The sequence below is a fragment of the Helianthus annuus genome, chromosome 7 (assembly GCF_002127325.2).
Source record: "Helianthus annuus cultivar XRQ/B chromosome 7, HanXRQr2.0-SUNRISE, whole genome shotgun sequence".
Taxonomy (NCBI): Eukaryota; Viridiplantae; Streptophyta; class Magnoliopsida; order Asterales; family Asteraceae; genus Helianthus; species Helianthus annuus.
The window spans coordinates 76,276,751-76,301,673 of NC_035439.2; the positions used below are offsets into that span (position 1 = coordinate 76,276,751).

Consider the following 24,923-nt stretch of genomic DNA (forward strand, 5'->3'; position numbering starts at 1 on the left):
ATGTATTTATTCACAAAACTAAAATCATGTGCTTGACTTTGATTTATAGATCGGTGATTTATATTATTTCCTGCGGGGTCCATGATATACACTTGCAACCAACATCATTCATTATATGCATCCAAGCAACCCATTGATTGATTAATTTTAAAAACAGAACATGTTTTTAAATCTCTACAAAACAATTTTTCACCTACGTCGGCTACTTATGTCGAAAATCCGTCAATAACAGTCCATCAGAAACCAGCGTGTGATTAACCGTAGTAACAAATATTACTTTCATTTAACAATAAAAAACGAAACATTAAGTTTATAAATGCATTTATATGGATGTTTATATTTATTCATAGTTAAGCATTTTTAAATACTAAATACAATGAGGAAGGTTAACGTACATTACGGCTTAACGTACATCACGTACGACAAGTAATTACGCACGTTTATTTTAAAATCACGCACGTTATAATTCAAAAATCCAAAATCACGCATGTTGAAACACAATAATCACGCATACGAAAACATTAATCACGCATGTTATATAACAAATCACGCACGTTGTTGTACGTGAAGTACGTTAAGCAGTAATGTACGATATATTTTTTCAAATACAATAATATATTGTTATATTTAGAGAAATAGTATAAAATTAACTATTTCTCTAATATTATTCTCAATGAATAGAACTTTATTCAACTAGTAACCTTAGAAAAGAGATCAAATAAATTAAATAACTATTTTTTATCTAGAAAAATGTTAAAAGAAGCTGATGAAATTACTAGGAATTTACACAAAAACCTAAAAAAAAAATCATCACATTTTCTTTATCTTGATTGATGTCGACCCTATTTCTATCCAAACAAATAGCTACAAATCCGACACGCAACAACAAAAAAGAAACATAATTAATAAGTAAAAAATATCAAACACCAGTCATGTTCAACCTCAATCTACCAGACATAAATTTCAACGAGTCACTCGTTCTTATGACTCGGTCTCCAAACCGGGCTGACTCACTCACACTATCCCTTCTTCCGAGTTTCTTAAAATTGACCATCCCAATTTTATTATTTAACTCTTCAACCATTTCCCAAAGGGTGTCAACCGATGGCTTTGTAGTGGAAAATAAGTGTGACAATTTCTCTTTGCAACTTGTTAATCTGTCCAAAGCCGAAGCCAACTCGACCGAGTCGTTGAAACTCAGTAACTCAACCCGTTCTTTGAACTCAATGACTCGGAGAAATATCTCGTTCACTGTTGATAAATAATCGTGTGCTAGCAATTCCATGATACAATGAAGCAACGCGTTGTTTTCAACTAGTAGATTATCCGGGACTTTGCAGATTTCTTCGATCATACACACCAACAATGCAAAGTCTCGGATCAAGTCGAAGCTCATGAACGATGAGATCAAATCCTTTTGTTTTTCTCTACCTAGTAACAATAAAAATCCGTCAGAAATCACTTGAAGTATATCCAACAAAATAAAAAAAATGCATCGGATAAATTACTGACGGATTAGCAACGTAATGCTGACGGATTTTACGAAATCAAAAAGGTGAATTCTTAATTTTCGTCCGATATTTTATTGACAGATTATCAATGGATTACCTACGAATCCCACTAAGGGCATGTTTGGCTAAGCTTATTATAGTTAAAAAGGACTTTTGAAAAAGGACTTTTGGAAAAATGACTTTTTGAAAAGGAGTTTTTAAAAAAAGTGTTTGGATTAGCTTATTGATGTAAAATGACTAAAATGGGCATTCTTTTAGATATAAGGGGGTAAAGAAGGGGTATATTGGTAATTTATAGTTTGAAAAGTTAAAAGCTGGCCAAAAAGTCACAATATTGTGACTTCTTGAAACCTCCTTTTTCTTCTTTGCAAAAAGCCATTTCTAAAAGGACTTTTGGCTTAGCTAAACACAAAAACAACTTATTGGCTTTTTGATAAGTCAATAAGCTAATAAGTTGTTTTGAAAAGCTTAGCCAAACATGCCCTAATATTAGCTGACGTCAGATAATTTCCTCTCAGATTACCAATGCATTACCGACGAATTCGACACAATCAAATTTCCTTTTTGTTTTTGTCGGATATTACTGACAAATTAACAACATAATACCGACGAATCCCAAGAAATCCAAAAAGAAAACTAACTTCCAAATTTTCATCAAAAAAGAAAAAAATCCAATAAATTAATAAGAAAACTAACTTTCAGTTTTCATCCAATAAATTAAGAATTGGTCAGCATTACCAACGAATCCTACAAAACCTAAAAAAACAAGAGTAAATAGCCAATATTGTCCTTAAGGTTTGGACACGTTTTTCAGTTTATTCAAAATATTTTTTTATATCATATTATCCTTCACTTTTGTGTTTAATTTGTCATTTTCATTCAAAGGTTTAACTTTTTTGCTAAAATCGTCCCGATTTGGGGTTTTTTTTTTTTTACCATTTTTAGACAAATTTCTTCCAGAAAAAATAACCCAATATAGACATTTGGATAAAAATGGGAAAAAAATCCCGAAAGTGAAGGATAATATGGTTCAAAAAAGTTGTTTTAGATGAAATCGGTAACGAAACCCAAACCTCAGGACGATTTTGACAATTTACTAAAAAAACAAAGACAAGTATCTAAACATTTATTACCGACGGATCCGACGATATTTTTGGACGTGTAAAGTGTCGTTTCTACGTAACAAGCGTACCACCGGACCCAAGCGGAAAGCATCCACGTAGCCACGGAAGCGCCATCGCGAAAGTTAGACAGTTTAAAGTTGTTACGGCCACCGGTGGCCGTGAACACGGAGAGCTGGTCTTTAAGAATAAAGGGGCCACGTTTAATGATATGGTGGATGGTGAGGAGGCACTTAAGGGCCACATGGGAGTCGGTTGTGCGGTGTAGGCGGTTCATTAAGGAGTGTATGAGGATGGAGGCGGTGGCGCGTGAGCTATTACCCAGGGTTAGAAGGGTGGCGAGGTGGTGGGGGTTTGGTGGAGTGGACGGCGCGTGGGAGGTGGTGCGGAGGACGGCCACATGGAGGGAAAGAGTGTTTGGTTTTGTGAGGAGTGCAAGTTTTGATAGTGAGACTTTGTCTTTAATGGTGCCTATGATATCCTTCATGGTGTTTGATTATTATGGGAATATAGACAAATCCACCATTGATGGATTTAATAGATATATGAGCTTAGAGAGAGAGAGAGAGGGGTTGACAATATGGTGTCAAATTGGAAGAAAGGTGATGATGCAAAGTTTTATTTATTTAGTTATTTGTTTCAAAGAAAGCCACTAAGTTTAAATATTGGAAATTTGGAATGCAATAATGTCAAATTGCTCCTACTTGTTGTCTTAAATTTTTTAATAACAAGATTAGCGGCGAATCTTTTAATGAACGAATATATAGATAGATAGGGTGCAATGTATTCTATTTTTTCGGTTTTCAAAATTTACGTTAAAATTTTCGTTGATGCTCGTTCAGGTCGGGTCAGACTGAAGTTTGAATTAGATTTAAAAAAAAAAACAGAAAAACAGACTATACAAGGATTGAACCAATGATCTCTTGTTAGCAAAGAAAAAGGTTTACCACCATACTAGCCTTCCTTTTCTTTTTATAGTGTCCACCTAATTGTATTTACGAGGTTCTTATAAAATGTAAGACACTGATAAAGCACATTTCATTATTTTAAAAAAAAAAGAACACATTTTTGGTATTTTTAGTTTATTGCGTTTTAGCGAAAAAAACACATTTCTTGGTGTTTTTATTCTATTGCGTTTTAGGAAAAAAAAAAACATAAATTTTTGATGTTTTTAGCCCATTGCGTTTTAGGAAAAAGTTTTTTTTTTTTTTTTTTTTTTTTTTTGTAGTTTTAGTCTAATGCGTTTTAGGAAAAAAAAAATTTTTGTATTTTTAGTCCATTAGGCTTTAGAAAAAAAAAATAAACTTTTTCCTTGTGTTTTTTGTCCATTTCGTTTTAGGAAAAAACACATTTTTTTTGTTTTTATTCTATTGCGTTTTAGAAAAAACACATTTTTGTGTGTTTTTTGTCCATTATGTTTTACAAAAAAACACGTTTTTTGTGTTTTTTGTCAATTGCGTTTTAGGAAAAACACATTTTTTTTGTATTTTTATTCCATTGCGTTTAAAAAACACACATTTTATTGTGTTTTTTGTCCATTGCGTTTTAGAGAAAACACATTTTTTTTTGTGTTTTAAATCCATTGCGTTTTAGAAAAACACAATTTTTTTTGTGTTTTTAGTCTATTGCGTTTTACGCATCTGAGTTATCGAAAACGCTCGTTTTTATGGTGCAATTTTTATAAAAAAAATAATGTTGTATGACAAAGTTATTAGCGTTTTAAAAACAACGGGGAATTGAAGGAGAAAGAAATTATTGATTTGAATAGATTAGAATACTCCTAACAAACTCATGCGTCTCCTTGTTTTTGTTCAATTCTATTTATTTAATTTAAACCCTTGATTACCCAACTGATGGTCAAGATTACTTTCTATCATTCCTACCAAAATAAACTTTCTAGTATATCTTAACCCAGATAAATAATGAGACATTTGATGTTAGTATTTTAGAGGAATAGTTTCAATATAACAAATACTTGATAAACAAATAGTTTCATTATTATATCCATTTATCTAAACAAGTTGGGAATTATAAAATCTATTTGTATTGATATAAATAAATAAGTGTATTAGTTTATCTAGATTTCACCGTAATTATATTAAAATGGGGTTCACTTATATATGATATTATGATCATTAATATAATAAAAATTGTTATATACCAAAGAGCTTATAGCTTTACGGTACTAATGATGTACTGGTAAGGTGTTTATACTGATTCGATTGAAGTTCAAGTCTTAGAGCATTCACATCCTAACCATCAAATTGTGTGAGTAGGGGTTTTTATATTATAAAGGGTATAAAAAGTGGTTGTGATTAGAGGAGAGAGAAAATGTTACTGTTCATCTGTATATTTGGGGGGACACTGTTCACCCGTTATAATTTTTTAATATATTTTGAAAGTGGTTGTGAGTGAAAGTTAGAGAAAAATGTAATGATAATATTATTTAATTGAAAGGAGAGAGAAAAAAGTATTTGTTTTTAGTGGAAATATATTGATATAGGAGTTGTTTTTTAGTGGAATGTATGTATAATTTGATGGATTGGATGTGAATGCTCTTATGACAGATATAAGCTGTAGATCTCAAGTAGGATTACGGTGAAAGGTACCCACCAAAATTTCTCCAGACTCCCCAAATGTTATGTCAACGCTACATCAACTTTATCTCCAAACTCCCCAAAATATATATACATATATACAGCATGACAAAAGTTTCACAAATGAACGCTAAAAACTTCATAATACATATACACTATATCATAATACATATTTGTAGTACTAATATAATGTATGTAATTAACATAATATGTTGCATAGATGTAATATGGAGTTTTTTGAATTTTTCACGAATCATGAATTCTCGATCCTCCCCGTATAGATATATGTGTGTTGTGCACGCATTCTTGCACGGCCCGAGCTCCCTGATCACCTTCACGATTCCACTATGTGCTCAACGTGTGAGTAAAACGAAAAAAGATCATTTAATAAAAAGCCATTATTTTTTGGATTTAAAACTGAGTTGATTTTATATCCTATTTATCAATCATAAAATCCGCAAAAATTAAGTACTCCCTCCGTCTCATTAAATGTGTCTTATTTTGAATTTTCAAAGTCTTTATTTATAAAATTTGAATTTAATTATATATTTTTTTTGTTATATAAAACTTGATGAGAATTAACCCGATAAAAACACTTGTAAAACACACTCAAATCATATAACTTTCATCAAGTATTATCTAACACAAACAAAATTATTTAAGGTCAAATTTTATAAACAAAGATTTTGAAAATTCAAAATATGGCACTTTTAATGGGACGGAGGGAGTATTAATCAATATCAAAATATATATTTAGTTATCCAAGAGTATCGTTACCCAGCTTAATAAACCACAATTAAAGAGTTACTTACACAAATGGGTCTTGTGGTTTATATCTAATTTCGTCTTTGGGTACTAACTTTATTTTTTAACAGGTTTAGGTTCTATGGTTTCAATTTTGTAACACCTTTGGGTACTAACACCAAAATTAGTTAATTAATGACTAAAATACCCTTGCATTTTTTTAAGTTTATCAATGTAACACATTTGGGTACTAACACCTAATTTTATTTAAGTTTAAATCAATTTTAAAAAATCTATTTATTTTTTTTATTTTCATCTTTTTTTATATCTCTTAATTAACATAAACTCTATTTATTTTTTTTATTTTCATATTTTTATTAAATTTCTTGTTTAACATAAAATCTATTTGTTACACCAGTATTTTTTTAAATAGATATTTTAAATAAAATCTACTAGCTATATAGTTTTATCTAAATTAAATTTCTTACTCGTTTTAAATAATGTAAACCTTACTCGTTTTCAATTTTGGATTGAAATGATTGATAATAATAAATATTTTTCATGTAAAAAAATTTAAGCTTTTTTTTAACTCGTTTTTTTTTTCATTTACATTTTACTATTTTAGAAAGATATTTAATTTACATAAAACTATATAGCTAGGTATTTTAGATAAAACCATATAGCTAGATATTTTAGATAAAACTAAAAAAAATTAAGCCTTTTTTTAACTCGTTTTTTTTGTAAAAAAGATATTTAATTTACATAAAACTATATAGCTAGTAGATTTTACTGGTGCAACTAGTAGATTTTATGTAAATTAAATATCTTTCTAAAATAGTAAAATGTAAATGAACAAAAAAAACAAGTTAAAAATGGCTTAATTTTTTTTACATGAAAGATATTTATTATTATTATTATTATTATTATTATTATTATTATTATTATTATTATTATTATTATTATCAATCATATATATCCAAAATTGAAAACGAGTAAGGTTTACATTATTTAAAACTAGTAAGAAATTTAATTTATATAAAACTATATGGCTAGTAGATTTTATTTAAAAAATCTATTTAAAAAAATACTGGTGTAACAAGTAGATTTTATGTTAAATAAGAAATTTAATAAAAATATGAAAATAAAAAAATAAATAGAATTTATGTTAATTAAGAGATATAATAAAAAAATGAAAATAAAAAAATGAATAGATTTTGTAAAATTGATTTAAACTTAAATAGAATTAGGTGTTAGTACCCAAATATGTTAAATTGATAAACTTAAAAAAATGCAAGGGTATTTTAGTCATTAATTAACTAATTTTAGTGTTAGTACCCAAAGGTGTTACAAAATTGAAACCATAGAACCTAAATCTGTTAAAAAATAAAGTTAGTACCCAAAGGCGAAATTATGTATAAACCACAGGACCCATTTGTGTAATTAACTCCACAATTAAATTTATAAAAAAATCTAACACCACTGTTCCTAAACTCGTTTTGTGTTTGAATGCGGTGACAACGGTGGTTGAAATCTCACATCCATTCAAGAACACAACTCTAATGGTCTATTTTTTCAACCTTTTCTCACTTTCCTTACCTTTTCTTATATACTTATGTACTCTATTTGTACTGGATAACTGATGACGGGGTAGCACAAGCTTCAATAACATAGCCAAAACACATAACAGCTCAAAAGATTAAATGGTTAAAGGGTGAAAAACACATGAGACATTATAAGCATAAGAGAACAAGCACATTAATTAGTCACATCACTGACTACCCACCAACTCTTCACTCAGCCGCAAAGGTAGCGTGTGCAAAAGAGAACAGCCTTTTATCCGCAGGTCTAAAGTCTTCAACCCCTAAATGGGTAAGCCTCCTACTACAGCAGAGGTTAACTAGTCAAAGGTTTCCCCTTTGGTAAGATGCCTTCTCTATAAATAACATTTCATATCATTCATCAAAGACATTCGGATCAGGCTGGATCTTCTTGGATCTCTGATCTTCTCTCTTCTCTCTCGAGAACTTGCTTCATGCGTGCTTCTCTTCTTCACTTCAAATTACACAACTTTACTTGCCCTTGTATCCGAGGCTGAACCTTCTTCAGCCAAAGATCTCAAGTAAACAACAAACATAACTAGTGAACCTCCTTCTACGTCTAACAAACGTAGGGGGACCCCACGACTTGCGTTAGGCAAACTTCAACCCTTGAAGCCTTTTGCCTAACCAGTCTGCCCACTACTCTCGGTCTCATATTTGTTATAACAACAAGTTGGCGCCCACCGTGGGGCTACGCCATTTTTCCTAAAAAAGACCGGTAGTGTAGCTCCGTTCTCTCTGAAATTACCATGTCTGAAGGAGAATCTCCGGGAGAGTTAAATCAAATTCCACATGCCTCCACCCCCAGCACTAGCCAAACTCCTATGGCTATACCTACTTCTTTCTCAACTCTGGGGAGCACTCCAACAGGAGCAACATACCAGCCGAAAAAGAGGTAACTACGGTTCTTATAATAGACGCTCCCGAAGCTCAAACCATCGAAGGTCTGAAGGTTGGAACCCTTCAAGCAGGGACAAGGCTGTAAACTTCACAGCCCTAACCAAAACTCCTCAAGAAATACTTGCCACTGAAGAAGTTAAACATAGCTTCCGACCACCAAGACCCCTGCCCAAAAGCAAGAGAATTGAAAAATCTACTCAATTTTGTGAGTTTCATGAAGAAAAGAGCCATCATACCAATGATTGCTTCCAACTCAAAAAGAGAATTGAGGAAGCAGTCAAGTCTGGAGAACTTTGCCAACTTGTCAAGGGAATAAAAGATAAAATGGGCGATGGAAAAAACAAGGAAGTAAACATGGTGAATGTTGAAGAAAACCCCCACCAAGCGACAACGCTTGGAAGCTTGGGAGCTTTGGTGCTTGTGCTTCCCTCCCCCACAAAAGAGGCTTCATTCAAACCCTTTGGTAGTTGAAGCTACTATGGAACGTTGAAGACAAGTAAAGCATACATTGACACGGGTTCAACAACAGAAATAATGTTTGAAAAATACTTCAACCAACTCAGCAACCAAGAGTGTTCAAGGCTTTAGCCAGCTGAGTCATCCATCAAGGGGATCGTTGACATCCCCATCAACCCTTTAGGCAAACTGACACTTGACATTTGTTTCAAGGAAGGTGAAATGGAAAGAACCAAGCCACTCACCTTCATTGTAATCAACATGCCTTCCACCTACGATGTTATCATAGGAAGGCTAGGCCAGAGTGAGTTTAGCATGGTTGTCTCTGTTGGCCAAGGCATTGTCAAGTTCCCCACCAAGAAAGGAATTGCAACCCTTCAACCAACCCAGGAAGCCTTCCTAGTTGAAGGAGAAAGCTCAGGAAAAAAGGAAAGTGAAAAACAAGGTTGGGCCATTAATCCTAAGTATCCCGAACAAAGGATAAGGGTAAACACCAACCTTATTCAAGAAAATCTATCATACCTCAAGAAGTTGTTGACCCACAACAGGGACATCTTTGCATGGTATCCTGATGACATGCCCGGCATCCCAAGGGATATCGCCGAGCATGAGCTTAAGATTCCACCAAACGTGAAGCCCTTTGTTCAGCAAAAAAGGAGCCTTGCCCCTGATCGAAGTACAGCTGCATGCAAAGAGGTTGAAGGGTTGGTGCAAGCTGTCATACTCCGAGAGGTCAAGTACCACTCTTGGATAGCCAACCCTGTGATGGTCAAGAAACCCGATGGGTCATGGAGAATGTGCATCGATTTCAAAGACTTGAATAAGGCCTGTCCAAAGGATTGTTATCCTTTGCCCGAGATTGACCTCAAAGTGGACTCACTTACAGGGTTCCCATTCAAGTGCTTTCTTGATGCCTATAAAGGCTGCCACCAAATTCAAATGAAAAAAGATGATGAAGAAAAGACGGCCTTCCATACTGACAAAGGTATCTTTTGCTACCAAAAGATGCCTTTCGGCCTGAAAAATGCAGGTGCAACCTACCAACGATTGGTGGACAAAGCGTTTGTTAAATGCATCGAAAAAAACATGGAAGCCTATGTGGATGACCTGGTAATCAAGAGCAAGACTGAGGGCCAAATGCTTGACGACATTCAAGAGACATTCCGAAACCTCAGAAAGAGAAACATGAAGCTAAACCTGGTGAAATGTTCGTTTGGGTTTGAGAAAGGCAAGTTCTTGGGGCACATTGTAGGCAAGCAAAGCATAAAAGCCAATCCTAACAAGGTCAAAGCTATCCTGGATACAAAGTCACCACAAAGCAAAAAAAGAGGTTGAAAGCTTGAACGACAAATTGGCAGCCTTGAAGCGTTTTACCTCTAAGTTGGTAGAAAGATCCCTTCCCCTTTTCAAAACCTTTCAAGGGTGTACAAACAAAAGGGACTTTAAATGGACAGAAGAAGCGGAGGAAGCCTTCAACCAAATGAAGCAGCACATGGCTTCATTACCAAACATAGCCGCTCCTGAAACAGGGGAACTAATCTATGTCTACCTATCAATTGTTGAGGAAGCAATCAGTGCAGTCCTGACCATTGAAAGAAACAAAGCTCAGGTACTTGTTTACTTATTCAGTAAAACCTTAAAGTTAGCAGAGACCAAGTACCCCCCATTGGGAAAACTTGCTCTTGCACTAGTCAAAACAGCCAGAAGGCTTCGTAGATACTTTCAAGCACAACCCTTACAAGTAGTCACGGACCAACCGATCAAAAGTGTGCCTTAAAAACCCGAAACTCTTGACGTTTAGCCAAATGGGCTGTGGAACTAGGTGAACATAAAATCACCTATGTCCCAAGAAAAGCTGTGAAGGGCCAAATCTTAGCTGATTTCATTTTAGAGATACCTAAAGAAACAACAACGGAAGTTTTAATACAGCCTCCACTGAACCCTCCGACCCTAATACTTGGAAGCTCTTTACCGACGGAGCTTCTAGCATTGAAGGTTCAGGGGCTGGGCTAGTTCTAATCAACCCTAACAAATTGGAATTCACATATGCTCTCCGGCTTGAATTTCAGACCACAAACAATGAAGCCGAGTATGAAGCATTGATTGCAGGACTCAAGCTTGCAAGAAAAATGGGTGTCAAAAAGCTTCAAGTCTTCACAGACTCATTGCTTCTTTCAAACCAGGTAAGTGACAACTACATAGCCAAAGAACAAAACATGAAGAAATACTGTGAAAAGGCAAAGGAGCTTATGAATGCATTTGAAGCATACACAATCAAATAAGTTTCAAGATCGCAAAACAAAAAGGCTGATGCACTAAGCAAACTTGCTTCATTAACCTTTGCCCATTTGACCAAAAAGGTATTGGTTGAAGTGTTGAAGCAATGTCATCACTGAAGAAGGCACAAACTGGATGACCCCTTTGATTAAATTCCTCACAGATGGTGAACTACCAAGTAATCAAGTAGAAGCCGAAAGGGTTCAAATAAAGTCAAGACAATATGTGTTGCAAGACAATATCCTTTATAAAAAGGGGTACCTTGCACCGTTGCTTCGTTGTGTTGGCCCGAAACAAAGTCAATACTTGATCAAGGAGGTTCACGAAGGAATTTGTGGAGCTCATTTCGGCCCAAGATCAGTAGTCTCAAAGTTGATGAACCTCGGGTATTTTTGGCCCACCATGCACCGAGATGCAAGCGAGCAACTGAAAAAATGTGAGGCCTGTCAAATACATGCCCCAGTGCCAAAAAGCCCAAAGCATGACTTGGTTCCCATCTCATCTGCCTGGCCATTCCACAAATGGGGAATGGATATTGTTGGACCGTTCCCTCCGGCCAAAGAAGGAGTCACAAGAAAACACCTTAAGCTAGGTGTTCGGATCTGAAACTGTAATCCCAGCAGAAATAGGAGTTACAACAAAAAGAACGTTCAACATTGATATAGAAGCAAACAAGCAAGAGACGATGTTGAACTTGGAACTCCTAGAAGAAGCACGGGATCAAGCAGCCATTCAAGAAACAAGATACAAACAAAAGATGGAGTCCTACTACAATGCCCGGGTAAAACATGAACGATTCAAGCCTGGTGACCTAGTCCTCAGAAACAATGAGGCAAGCAAGAAGGAAAGCCAAGGGGAACTTGGTCCCAAATGGGAAGGACCATATGCCATCCTCGAAGCTCACAAGGGAGGACCATACAAGTTAGCCGATTCAAATGGTAAAAAGCTTCCCAGGCATTGGAATGGCAAAAACCTTAAAAGGTTCCACGTCTAAAAAAATGTGTTAGAAAAAAGTTGGCAAAGTGTTGTTTTTGTTCCCTTGTAATCTACACACTTTGATGAATGAACAATGAGCTTCTTGTTAAAACTTGTCTTTTTATCCTATGATCAGGTTGAGAACCTAGCAAAAAACTCCGTGACAAGGGTCATGTAAGGGGATGAGCCCCCAGGCCACATCGCTCAATAAGTTTAAGGGTTGAATGGACCTATATAAGTAGGGGTGTTCAGAAAAAAACCGTAACCAAATAAAAAACCGTAAACCGAACCGTAACCGTAACCAAATAAACCGATCCGAATAATGAATTTGGTTTTTGGTTTGGTTTCTAACCAAAACCGAATTGTGAATATGGTTTTTGGTTTGGTTTATGGATCCACATTTTATTTTATTTGGTTTATTCGGTTTATTTGGATAACCGAATAAACCATTTAACTTAATTAATTATTAAATAAAAATAATAATATTTTATAAATCATATACAATTTATTAACCTAAAATAGTTATTTTTTATGCAGCCCAAAACATCAAATGTAAATCTAAAAGCCCAACTAAAACCCACTCATTTCTAAAATAATAGAACTTTAGACCTTCAGTATAGAAACTAGGGTTTAGGATTTCTACATTTTCTTGATGCATTTAGCATGGGAGGTAGTGCTTGATACATTTAGGAGTTTTTAAGTCCTCCAATTGTTGAAGCTTTAATTTGTTGTCAAGATTGGATTTTTCCAGATGGTGATGTTGTTAACATGAAAGAGAACATTGAAGAGCATGATAAGCTGGAAGAAGGTTATTGTTTTTTACTCGTTTCTCATTATTCTTTTAACAAACATTATTTATATTATATTTACAAGTTTTAACACCTCGACATCTATTAGTTTTCTTGTTTCTTGTAGAAATGAAGGGTTATGCGTGATTGGGGGAAATGGTTATGTATGCAGGTTCACTCGAGTTGGAGAAAGACTCATGTTTGAAGATTATTTATATTTTGTGGCATTAGACTTGTTAACTATTTATAGTTTCTATGATCTATGTTTTGAAGCTGTAACTTTGTAGTTGTGTCTATGACTACTTTATGGATGCGTTTATTTTATTTCGCAATGAAACTTTTTTGTATTCATATATTGTTAGGTGTAAATTAGTTGGGAAGTTGGAACACAAACATAAATATAAATTAGGAAAAAAAGTACTTAGGTACAATTTGGTTAGATTTGGTTTATTTGTATTATTTGGTTTCTAATCGAAATCGAATCGAATTGAATTTGGTTTGGTTTGGATCGGTTTGCATATTCCTTATTTGGTTTGGTTTTTGGTTTGTGGTACAAAATTTTGAAAACCAAATAAACCGAACCGAATAAACCAAATAAACCATAAACGAACCGATGAACACCCCTATATATAAGGGGTGAGTTCCTATATCAATACAACTCCATGAGACTTAGAAATTTTTCAACAAACTTGTCTCATAGACGGGTCTGAGCAGCCTTCACCAAATGTTCCTTAACCCATAGAAAATCTTTCAAAAAACAAACTCTCATCAATAGCTTACGAACCAAAGTCAAACTAAGTAAAAATGATAAATAGGATAAATGTTATGCCTTCTTGTTAAAAATACCAAGGCTAAGTGACTGCAGCACTAAACCCTTCAAGGTATAAGTAACATAAGGAAAACACAAAACCAACAAAGACAATTACACAAACAAAACTACAAGGAAAAGGAACAAAACAACAACACAACAGCAAAAGGTTTTATGAAACCTAGAATTAAAAACACTTAGTAAAGCACCAAGCCGCAAGCATCAAGCAACACCTGGAAGCCTCAAAGGCTTCAAGCAGCAAGTTGCTTAACAAAGTTCCTCTAGAAAATACACAACAAAAGGCAACATAAAAAGTCACAACATAGCACAAGTACTAGAAAATTAAAGCATAGCATAAGGGGCCTTAAGGGCCTTAAAACCTTTAAATTGTTCAATGAAGCCTTCAAGGCTTCAACCACCATAGGGACCTAAATGGTTCCCTCCCAAGTTACAAGTTTAAAAACATATAAAGCATGAAATTGTTTTAAGTGCTAAGAAAGCTACGAATATATTGTTTAAACACCAGCAGAAGGCTTTGAAGCCCAGAACCATCACCCTCACCCTTTCTTGGCTTTCTTTGCTTTCTTGGCCTTAGAGCCACCATCTCCTGCAACCGCTGAACCTTCAAGGCTTGCTTCCTTGGAAACATCTGCATCCTCCGAGAAAGTCTCTTCACTATCACCTGAACGAGAACGCTTCTTGGACTGGGAATCAAGCACTTCAGCACAAACCTTCTCATTTAGCCCAGCTGGTTTCAGCCTCTAGAAACAAGTTTCAAGTGAAACAGATGAGAATTGATCAAGTTACGGAAGTTTTCGTAATAAAATGAAGAAAGAACTGGGCTCTAATGTAGCTTACAGTAGCCACCGTAAGCTACGGTAGGTGGTGATGCCATATTCTTCCATTGTAAGACAATACTTTCATACCGTAATAACTTCCTGGCCACCGTAAGCTACGGTGGATGCCGTAGCTTATGGTGGGGCTTCCACTAGCAAAGTTATTTTCTTCGATTTCGGACCCCGTGAACATATTCCAAGCCCCGTTATACATCCATATTGTACCTTAACCTTACCAAATGGTTTTGTGAAATACGGGTGAGTATTGAACTCATTTTTAAGATCCGAAATGTATCTGAAAGTCATTAAAAGTGTTCATGAGGTACGAGTAAGAATGGGGTGTGTATGCAAGTATACATGGAAATGAAATAAGTATGTGGGTTGTACATATAGATGTGATTACTTTCCAGTAGATGGAACCCATAAGTATGCATGAATAGAAATGAGTGTACACGTAGGTTGGTATTTAGAAGATTTATATGTATAGTAGCATGTAACTAAGATTTGTTCATCTAAACATGTAAAAATGTAAATTGTAAGAAAGAGATTGGATAGAAGGGAAAGTGTATGAAGTGGAATTTATAATACACGAATAAGTTGGATTAGATATGATGTATGCACGTTATTAAACCGTACGTATTAGAATGTGTGAACTCTCATAAGTAACTTGTAAGTATGTATGGTGTTAATAAACACGAGTATTAATGATGTTAACTGGGTTGCCTTTGAGAACGAAATGAGATGTAGGTACATTATTGTTGACAACCTGAAGATTAGACACCAAGATGAAATGTTGGAATTCAGAAAGTTAACTGAATGGAATGTATATGAGAATAGAACGAGACGAGACTCTATAGTTATGAATCTTAGATATATATATATATATATATACATATATATATATATACATATATATAGGGTCGGGATTTAGAGAAAACGATCAAAAGTGTGAGAACGGTGAGAACGCTTAACGATCGTCCGATCAAAACAATTTATGGACTAGATTGGCGCGGTGGCGTTTTCGTAAATAACATCAATTTTATTACGTGGACGCGCTTCATTAAGGGTAAAAGGGTCTTTTGACTACTCCACATAAAACGCCAAATCATAAAATAAAACGCCAAAAAACAAAAATCACAGACTATTCTAAGTAAAACGCCATTAAATATAAAACGCCAAACTTAATTATAGTAAAATCCCCCGCCTTAAAAAACCGCAAAAAAAATCCTATATATACAACATCTCAGACCTTCAGTTAAAAACACACACAAAAACCCAAACGCCATATTTCATATAACCCATTTGCCTTAGAAACGCCAAAAAACCCAAACATCAAATATCTTCAACCCCAAAAACGTTTTTTTTTTTTAAATTCAGTTTGGCTGTCAGTAAGATTTCGCTCAATGAAATAGACAAAATCCTAAAGTGAGGATATAGTCCATTTCATTTAGTAAAATCTCATTGACTTATCCTAAACTTCCATCAAATTTATAACGCCAAAACATACAAAAACAATATTGAGGTTTGTTGTCAATAAAGTTTAGTTGTATGGGGTGGACAACATTGTCAGTTATCTTTCTTAACCGAGGATTAACAATGTTGTCCATCTCATACAGCAAAACATTATTGATTTTAGCATGATCAAAATTTGAGTTTTAAGGTGATCTTGTTTCTTGGCGTACTTTTTATCGGTAAAACGCCAAAAAAGTTAAAAAATCAAACATCGATGATTGTAAAAATTCAAGATTGTTGGCTGAAGGATATAAACTCAATAACATTTTGCTGCATGAGATGGACAAATATTCAAGAAAAAGATGCTGATGTCAGACTGTGTGCTTACAAACAGCAACACAAAAAACTACTTGAAAAACAAAAAAAAAACAAAATGAATCATACGAAAGTCAAACCAGCCAGTTAACATGATTCAAAAAAGAGAAAGAAAGAGACTGCAGACAGAGAAGATTTGGAAGATCAATTATTTATGTATTCTTTTTTTTTTCTTATTTTCCTTTTCAGTTAATTGTTATATAATAAAAACGTCATATATAATTAAAACGCCAAAACAGCCAAAATGCTTGTTTAAAACGATATCATCCAGTTAAACGCCATAAAAAAATGCCAAACTATAATAAAATTACTTTGAAAAATTATTATAAAAAACCCAACTAAAAAAATAAAAATAAGAAAAAAAAATAAAAAGCAAACTTGAAAATCTAACTAGAAACAATAAATACAAAATCATTAAATACTGAAGAATCTAAAACGCCAAATTTGAAAGATGGGATGTGTTACAGACTTCAGAGATAAAAAGCTTATAAAAAACATTAATTACAAAACAGTAACTGAAAAGACAAAAATACTTTATTATAATAATGCACCGCCTAATTTAGGCGCCAAAAAGACATCCTATAAAATGATATATCTCAGCAACTTCCATTTGATCAAACCAAAAAAAAAAAAAAAACAAACGTCAAATACTACTAAATACCACCCACTGTAAAACGCCAACAAATAAACTGAATGAATTGTTATCAGAAGGAAGTACCTCAGAAAAGATTTTGCTGCATGAGATGGACAAAAATTTCAGGAAAAAGATACTGATGCGAGTCATATGGCATTTTGTATTTTTTGTTCTTGAAGAGGGTTTGGATGAGGAGAAGAGGTCAATGACAATGAAGAGTGGGTTCACTATAAAGATGAAGATCCAGATAAAGAAAAAGCGAAAACACACTCACACGCCATAGATCTATGTCCCGAAACATCCACACAAAAACACAGTTCAACAGACGAGCAAGCAAAAAAAATCAAACCCATGGGTTTGTTAAGTTTTACATAAGACGCCATATATTTGATGACAGTTCTTGTACTATTAAAGAAGAGAGAGACTGATGACACTGAAGATTGGGAAAAGAGATCCGATTAGGATTTGTAATTTATTTCCTTCCCTTGTATTTTTTTTCCTGTGGTTGAAATATAATTTAACAATAGTAAAACGCCAAGATACCACAAACGCCAAAATGTTTATAAAAAATAACAGATCAATAGGCCAACTTGTTTAAACGCCTTGGAAAACGCCATTCATATAGATTTCCTGCCCCCTGGGTTCCATTAGCATACGCTGTGAATAATGCCATAAACGCCATAAACGCCAAAATGTTGATACAATGGAACCATTAAAACGCCATTAATTATTGAATTTGGTTAACGCCAAAAATATCAAAAACAAAAAATTAAAACAACATTCGGAAACAGCGGAACAGGAAAAGAAGAAGATGAAAGGACAAAAAAGCCCCTCCGCCCTTTTCTAAGCGGCGGGACACATGTTGGTCCAGGAAGCGTTCTCATCGTTCTCACACTTTTGATCGTTTTCTCCCGATCCCGTTTCTATATATATATATATATATATATATATATATATATATATAAACGGGATCGGGAGAAAACGGCAAAAAGTGTGAGAACGGTGAGAACGCATCCTGGCCTAACACGTGGCGTGGGGCTTGATCAGGGACGGAGGGGCTTTTTTGTCTTGTTAGTATTCTTCTCCTTTCACGGTTTTCGCGTTTGAGAAGCTTCTTTATTTTTTGCGTGCAAGATAATTTTGGCGTTTTGTAGATTTATTAATTATTTGGCGTTTATTGTTTTTTTCTCAGATTTCTTCTTTTTGAGATAATTCTTTTTGTGTCACATAGTTAATATTTTTGGCATTATGGCTTTTTCCATGTTTTTTTGGCATTTAGTATCTTTTTGTTAATAATTAATTACCATAGATTAATATTTCAAAAAATTACAATAAGTAGAAAATCAAAATAATCTAATAGTGTTCCGTAGGTGGTATTACATCGGAGCTGTACCCATCGCTTTGTTCTTCACTTTCTTCAGATTCTTCATCATCAAATTTCATTCTTGCGTATAACACCATTAGCTTGTCTCTTCTTTGCTGCAGCCTATTCAAGAATATTACTGCATCATTGGATTTTGGATCGTTTGTAGGTGTTAAATCACAGAGTTGTTCAATGATAGATAGCAACCCTGTCTTTAAAATTTCTTCCATTGGTCTTGAATATTGCACCCCGCTTTCATAAGTTACTTCAAGTGTTCCTTCTTTCTCATACAATACCCAACTCCTAAGTTTTGGTATTTTTGTATCTTCAATATCATCATCAACATCTTCATTATCTTCTGCTGGAAACTTTCTCTCCAGTCTTCTTATTACAGTTCTTGTTTTTTTCACAATCGTTGTCTCTTGGAACCCCAAGGGCCAGGATATACTTTTGAATATTTTCATTCATTCCCATCATGGCTTTTATTGTTCTTACCTTAACCCTTCTCCTGTCAGCGAACTTTATGATTAATCTTTTTTCTTTCCTTACAAACCTCCATGCAATAACCTTAGCCATTTTTTAAATTTTTTGGCGTTTTGGAGAATATGTGGCATTTTAGTTTTTTTTGGCGTTTTTGAACTTGGGTTCTGATGGTTCTTTTATATTGACTTTTTTTCCCGCATATGTCAGGTAATTATGGCTTTTTGAAAAAGATAAATAAATTTAATATAATAAATGTTAATAATTATGTTTTCCGTCGTTTCATTTTACTGTTTTTTTTGTAGTTTACCGTGTTTTGTTTTAAGACTCAATTGTTTTAATGGTGTAACACGTCAAATCTTTTTAACGGCTGTAATTATGGCGTTTTGTTTTCCAATGGCGGTTAGATAACTATTGGATTTCTTTTGTTTTATATTCTTTTGCATATTTTTTCACTCTTTTTTTATAATATTAGTTGTTCAAATTAATTTTGTTATAGTTTGGTAGTTTATTTTTGGGGCTTTTGTATGGCATTATGGCGTTTTACACGTATTTGCTAATTTTGGCGTTTTATTAACTAACATTACAAATCAAACGATAGTCAAAGAAAATTAAAAAAAAAGTAAAAAAAAACAAAGTAGAAGCAATTTCTTATTTTAAATCTTCAGTGTCATCAGTCTCTTTTTTCCTTTGAAAATACAAGAAATGTGACAAATAAATGGCGTTTTGGGTTTGGCGTTGTTTATTTTCTTTGTTCATGTGCTGAATTGTCTTTGTTGATTTTTGAGTCATAGAGCGACCCCCTGTGGGTGGATGCTATCTGCCATTGGTATAGGTCTCTTCTTATCATCAAAGCCTTCTTCAGGAACAAAGATGACAGTATGACATATGGGTGTCATCAGTCCCTCTTTTTTCAATTTTGTCCATCTCATGCAGCAAAATCTTTTCTTCACTCGCATATAAAATCATTAAATGAAGCTTTATGCAGAACTTTACTGAGGATCAAAGAAAAAGATGTTTTTGCTGTCGTTGTATTTTTTGGCGTTTTACATTGAGTTGTAAATTTTTTTAGCAACCACTGTGTGTTTTTCTTGTGTGATAAACAGAATGTGCTGAGGCGTTTCTATTTATAGAATTTTTTTGGCGCGTAGGTTAGGCGGGATGTTATTTTCATAACACAAAATGTAAACAACATTTATTCGGATGTAAAGTTTGGCGTTATATATAATGGCGTTTCCTTTGTTATGGCGTTTTTGTAACCAGAGAGCTTAATTAAAAACATAGAAAAAAAGCACCTAGTGATAAATTTGGCGTTTTGTATTTATTTGGCGTTTTATTTTCAATGGCGTTTTATGTGAGGAATAGTTTTTTACTTTTTTACCCTTAATGACGCGCGTCCACGTAATAAAATTGGTGTTGTTTACTAAAATGCCACCGTGCCAATCTAGTCCATAGATTGTTTTGATCGGACGATGCATAAGCGTTCTCTCCGTTCTCACACTTTTGAGCGTTTTCTCTAAATCCTGACCCTATATATATAGGCCGGTAATCATACAATATGCCTAATCGTACATTACGTACGCGATAATCACAACCGTCAGATCATCTCAATTAAACCTCGTGCTTAACTATTAAATTAATCAAATTACTATATATATATATATATATATATATATATATATATATGAAACTGCCAAGGTTAAAATCGTCCATTACGAAATCAAAAACCCCTGATAATCAGCAGACAAAAACTCAAAATCATACTGTAAGATTCTTATTCAAAATCGTATTCGAAAATCCAAAAAGTAATCAAAAATCGATCGATTCTTATTCACCAACTCCTTCTGCAAATTGAATTTCTGCTGAATTTGGAAGTTCAGAACTGAAACAAATCGATAGACCGTCTATCGAAGAAGATGATGAAGGATGAAAATCAAATAAAATATGCGAAATACATATCAAACGTGCGAAAAACATTGCAGACAAAAAGAAAGGTTGTGGTTTTTGTAAAGTTTGCGAAATCATATAACATAACATGCGATTATAAAAAAAGTAATAATGTTTAAGATGTCTTATGATGTGCGAATTCATGATTTAGACACATGCGATTTCAAAAAAAAGTTAATAATCTTTGAAATTTCTTATAGTTTGCGAATTCATGATTTTACACATGCGATTTCAAAAAAAAAAGTTAAATATTTTTTACATTTCTCAAAGTTTGCGAATTCGTTTTCGAATCATATGCGATTTTGAATAAAATGCTGCTAATACTTTCAAATAACTTTGTCCTAAACAATGCAAAAATAAATTACTAATTAATAACTAAAATAAATAAAAATTAACTATTTTATATAAAAAAATTAATTTATTACCGATGTGACTGTAATTTGACATGTAATGATCAATTTTACAATAAATACTACTGAACTTACCACCATACCCACATAATAAATTTATTATTTTAATATAAAATACCCAAGTAACTACCTTCCATATTAAGACATAGAACACAAAAACACACACAACACACCCACAAAAAATGGCATCTGAAGATTCAGAAAAAATAAAAAACATTGCAATAAAAGAGCTATTGTCAACTCGCACGTTGACAGAAATAAGCACCGATGTCACCTCTTCTCATTTGATTCTTGATGTGTAGGGGAAAATTCTTGAAGAAATCAAGAAAAATCAAGAGATGTGGGAGAGACTACTTGAAGAACCACCATCAAGCTTCAGAGATGCAGCTTTGAATCACATAAAGGAACAGTCTCGAGCTGATGACTTAGCCTTCTCCTTCCTGAAAGATGCTCTAAACACTGTGAAGGAGAAGATGGAGTTCGGCTCGGCTGAACGTGACAAAATCTTTGCTTCAAGTAACTAAATTTCTGTTTAATCGTTTTATGTTTTAGCTGTGTTAGACAATAACAACTACTTTATGTTTTGGGTACATGTTTTGAATACTTCTTATGCTTCATTATAATATAAAATCGCATGAATGATTTAGACATCTTTGTCACAAAAAAACAAGATAACTCAAAATCGCATGTACTAAAAGTGAAATCGCATGTAAGACTAATTATCAACTGATGCATATAAAATCGCATGTTTATATACTAAATCGCATGAATGAATGATATAAACAGATGAATATAAAATCGCATGTGTTTCATATAAAATCGCATGTACATTAAAAAAAATTAATCTTCCTCATCTGAAACCTCCTCCCACTGATCTTCTTCTTCAGAGCCATCATCACTACTACCACTGTAATCTTTAAACTCATCTTCCTCTTCATCGTCTTCGACCTCGTTGTCTTTGCCTCTGAGATCTTTTTCAATCCGGACGCCGTTCATCTTCTTTTGTTGTTTGTCTTGTTGTTTGCCTTTCAGTATCTCGCAAGTCCGAATATCATGACCTTTTTCATTGCAAACACTACATGTCCTTGACCTTTTTCCTTTGCGGCTGATCATTTGTTCCTTCTTGGATATAACCCTTTTATGCGAGCCACGACCTTTGTTTCTTATACCACCCGGCACACGGACAGTAGGAGGTGCATTAGTTACTGGTTGTTGGTAACCAATCAACTTTGAAAAATGGTCAAATTTTGGATCAAGTTGCTTGGTTATACGACTCTGATCAACTCTCTCTTTAAGCTGCCTCATTTGATCTCTCACTAAAACAAGTTGATCAAGGTTGGAAATCAAATTGCTAACCAAATACTCTCCTGTGTTGATGATTTCATGAGCAATCCGTTTAGCCTTGTGTTGCACATCCTTGTCACCCACCTTTATATTGAACTTCGCATTTAATTCATTCGGCACCACATCCTTTGTCCATCTCTTCATAACATATTTGTTTGGTATTTCTTTAACACCAAACATCTTGAAAAGAAAATAGATGTGTTTACATAGCAGCCCATACTGCTCAAAACCCAAACAGCTACACTGTGCAGTTACATCATTTTCAAGATTCTTGAACCACACCTAAGAAAACCAAAAGAAAAAATATATATTAAAAATTAAAATCGCATGTGTAAATGAACAATTTCGCATGTCTAAAAATCATTTAATTGTATAAATTTAAAATCGCATGCGTACATCAAAATCGCATATTGCAAAATCATCTTCTGAAATGAAATTCGCATATAGGTTTTCAAAATCGCATGTTTAGAAAATATATATATGCTATAATACCTCTAATAAACCATCTCCATGAGCTTTAAAGTCTTTCAACAATATCCTGATCTGTGGACCCTCGACTTTGGTGTCCATCGGCAGACATTCGGTAATTGTTCCATATATCTCTATTTGCTGATCAAAGAATATAGACCTGGTGTATATCTTAGCAGCATCTTTTTTCAAAGTAGTTTCGCTCCAATCAGCAGGCTCAGTATATCTTGAAATATGATCATTCTTTCTGTGATTGAACCTTTGGACATCCATTGCACCGTCAAAATGATTCATAAACTCTACAAGAGTGAGTTGTGAATTTGACACCTGGCAAAAAAATGATTCTCGCTCTCTGATCTCGAAGTTGTTCGCATGAGACCAGACATGGGCTCATGCCGGTAAAAAGCCGGAATCCACATGTATCTCATCGAAAACATATCATCAATCCATTTGTTTTCAGTGAGACCAAACTCAATCATCACCAACTTCCACTGTCTCTCGAATTCTTCAGGCTTAATGGAATCAGTCCATAAAATATCGCACATCCTCCTTTTAAACTCATCATTATTGCACAACTCGTGCACAACCTATACCGATAAATGCCTTTTATATCAGCCTATAACAAAATCTATATTATAAAAAACGCTAACGAAAGACAATATAGCATGCTATACCTTATCTGCCACTTTTTTCATTATGTGCCACATGCATAATCGGTGTCTGCTGGTAGAAAAAACCTCCTCAATAGCCTGTTTCATAGCAGGGTCTTGGTCCGTCACTACAACCTTTGGCTGCCGACCAAATGACTTTATGAATGAATTCAGAAGCCATTTATAGGATTCAATGCTCTCCGATGCCAACAACCCAGCTCCAAGGGTTACATTTCAACAGTGATTGTCAATCCCAGTGAACAGAACAAACACCATCTTGTACCTGAACAACACATGCGAAGTACACATTTAAAACATGCGAAATAGACAGAAATCACATGCGAAAATATACAGTATAAACATACGATATATTCAACACCTGCTGTTCAACATATAATAACATACGATATTGAAATTTAGGAAAATCATATGACATGCGAAAAATAAATAAAAAACATGTTTGCCTTGAAACACTTACCTGTTTGTCTTGAAAGTTGCATCGAACGATATCACATCCCTAAACTCCATAAAGTTAAGCTTGCATAACCCATCAGCCCAGAACAAACCAGTTAACCGTTTGTCATCATCAACAGAATATTTAAATGAATAATCAGCTAAATACTGTTTTTTGTCGGTCATCCTATTAATCACCATGTCAGCGTTATATTCTCCTATATAGCTGTTAATTCGATTCCTATAATTTTTGCAATCATCAACCGTGGCGCCAACGTTCTCGAAACCACCATAACGTTTCCTCATTATATGGAAAGCTTTGACAGGACCAAGGTTTAAAGTGCCTAGTTCCCATATCATCTCCTCCTGTACATCTGACTATTGTCTGTACGTTGGCAGCATATGAACGCCATGTGGACATACAAACTTATGATTATGGCCATCAACAAATCTCTTTACTGTATATAATCTACCATCCACCGTGGAAATCATAAGTTGAGTTTTGCATCCGGATCTAACGGTCCCCATGTTCCCTGATTTAAATTGCTTTTTTGACTTCGAATAACGATCTTCAATACACACAGGCTTATGACCCTCTTTAGAACAAACAAAATACTTAGTTTTGATTATACCACCAATGTGTACTTCACCACCCTTCCGAGTAGAAAAACCAGCTAACTTAGCATATGATTTGTAAAATGCATATGCTTGTTCAATAGAGGTAAATTGCATTCCA

At 34.1% G+C, this 24,923-nt stretch overlaps 1 protein-coding gene across 1 annotated transcript; it reads right to left on the bottom strand.

Moving 5' to 3' along the window:
- Positions 1-749: 749 nt before the first annotated feature.
- On the bottom strand, positions 750-3,260 carry LOC110886668 (putative clathrin assembly protein At4g40080). Its single transcript, XM_022134504.2, has 2 exons — positions 2,645-3,260; positions 750-1,431 (listed from the first exon to the last, which is right to left on the bottom strand). The coding sequence occupies exons 1-2, from the start codon at positions 3,117-3,119 to the stop codon at positions 920-922; spliced, it is 987 nt and encodes a 328-aa protein (XP_021990196.1). The 5' UTR covers positions 3,120-3,260; the 3' UTR covers positions 750-919.
- Positions 3,261-24,923: the final 21,663 nt, after the last annotated feature.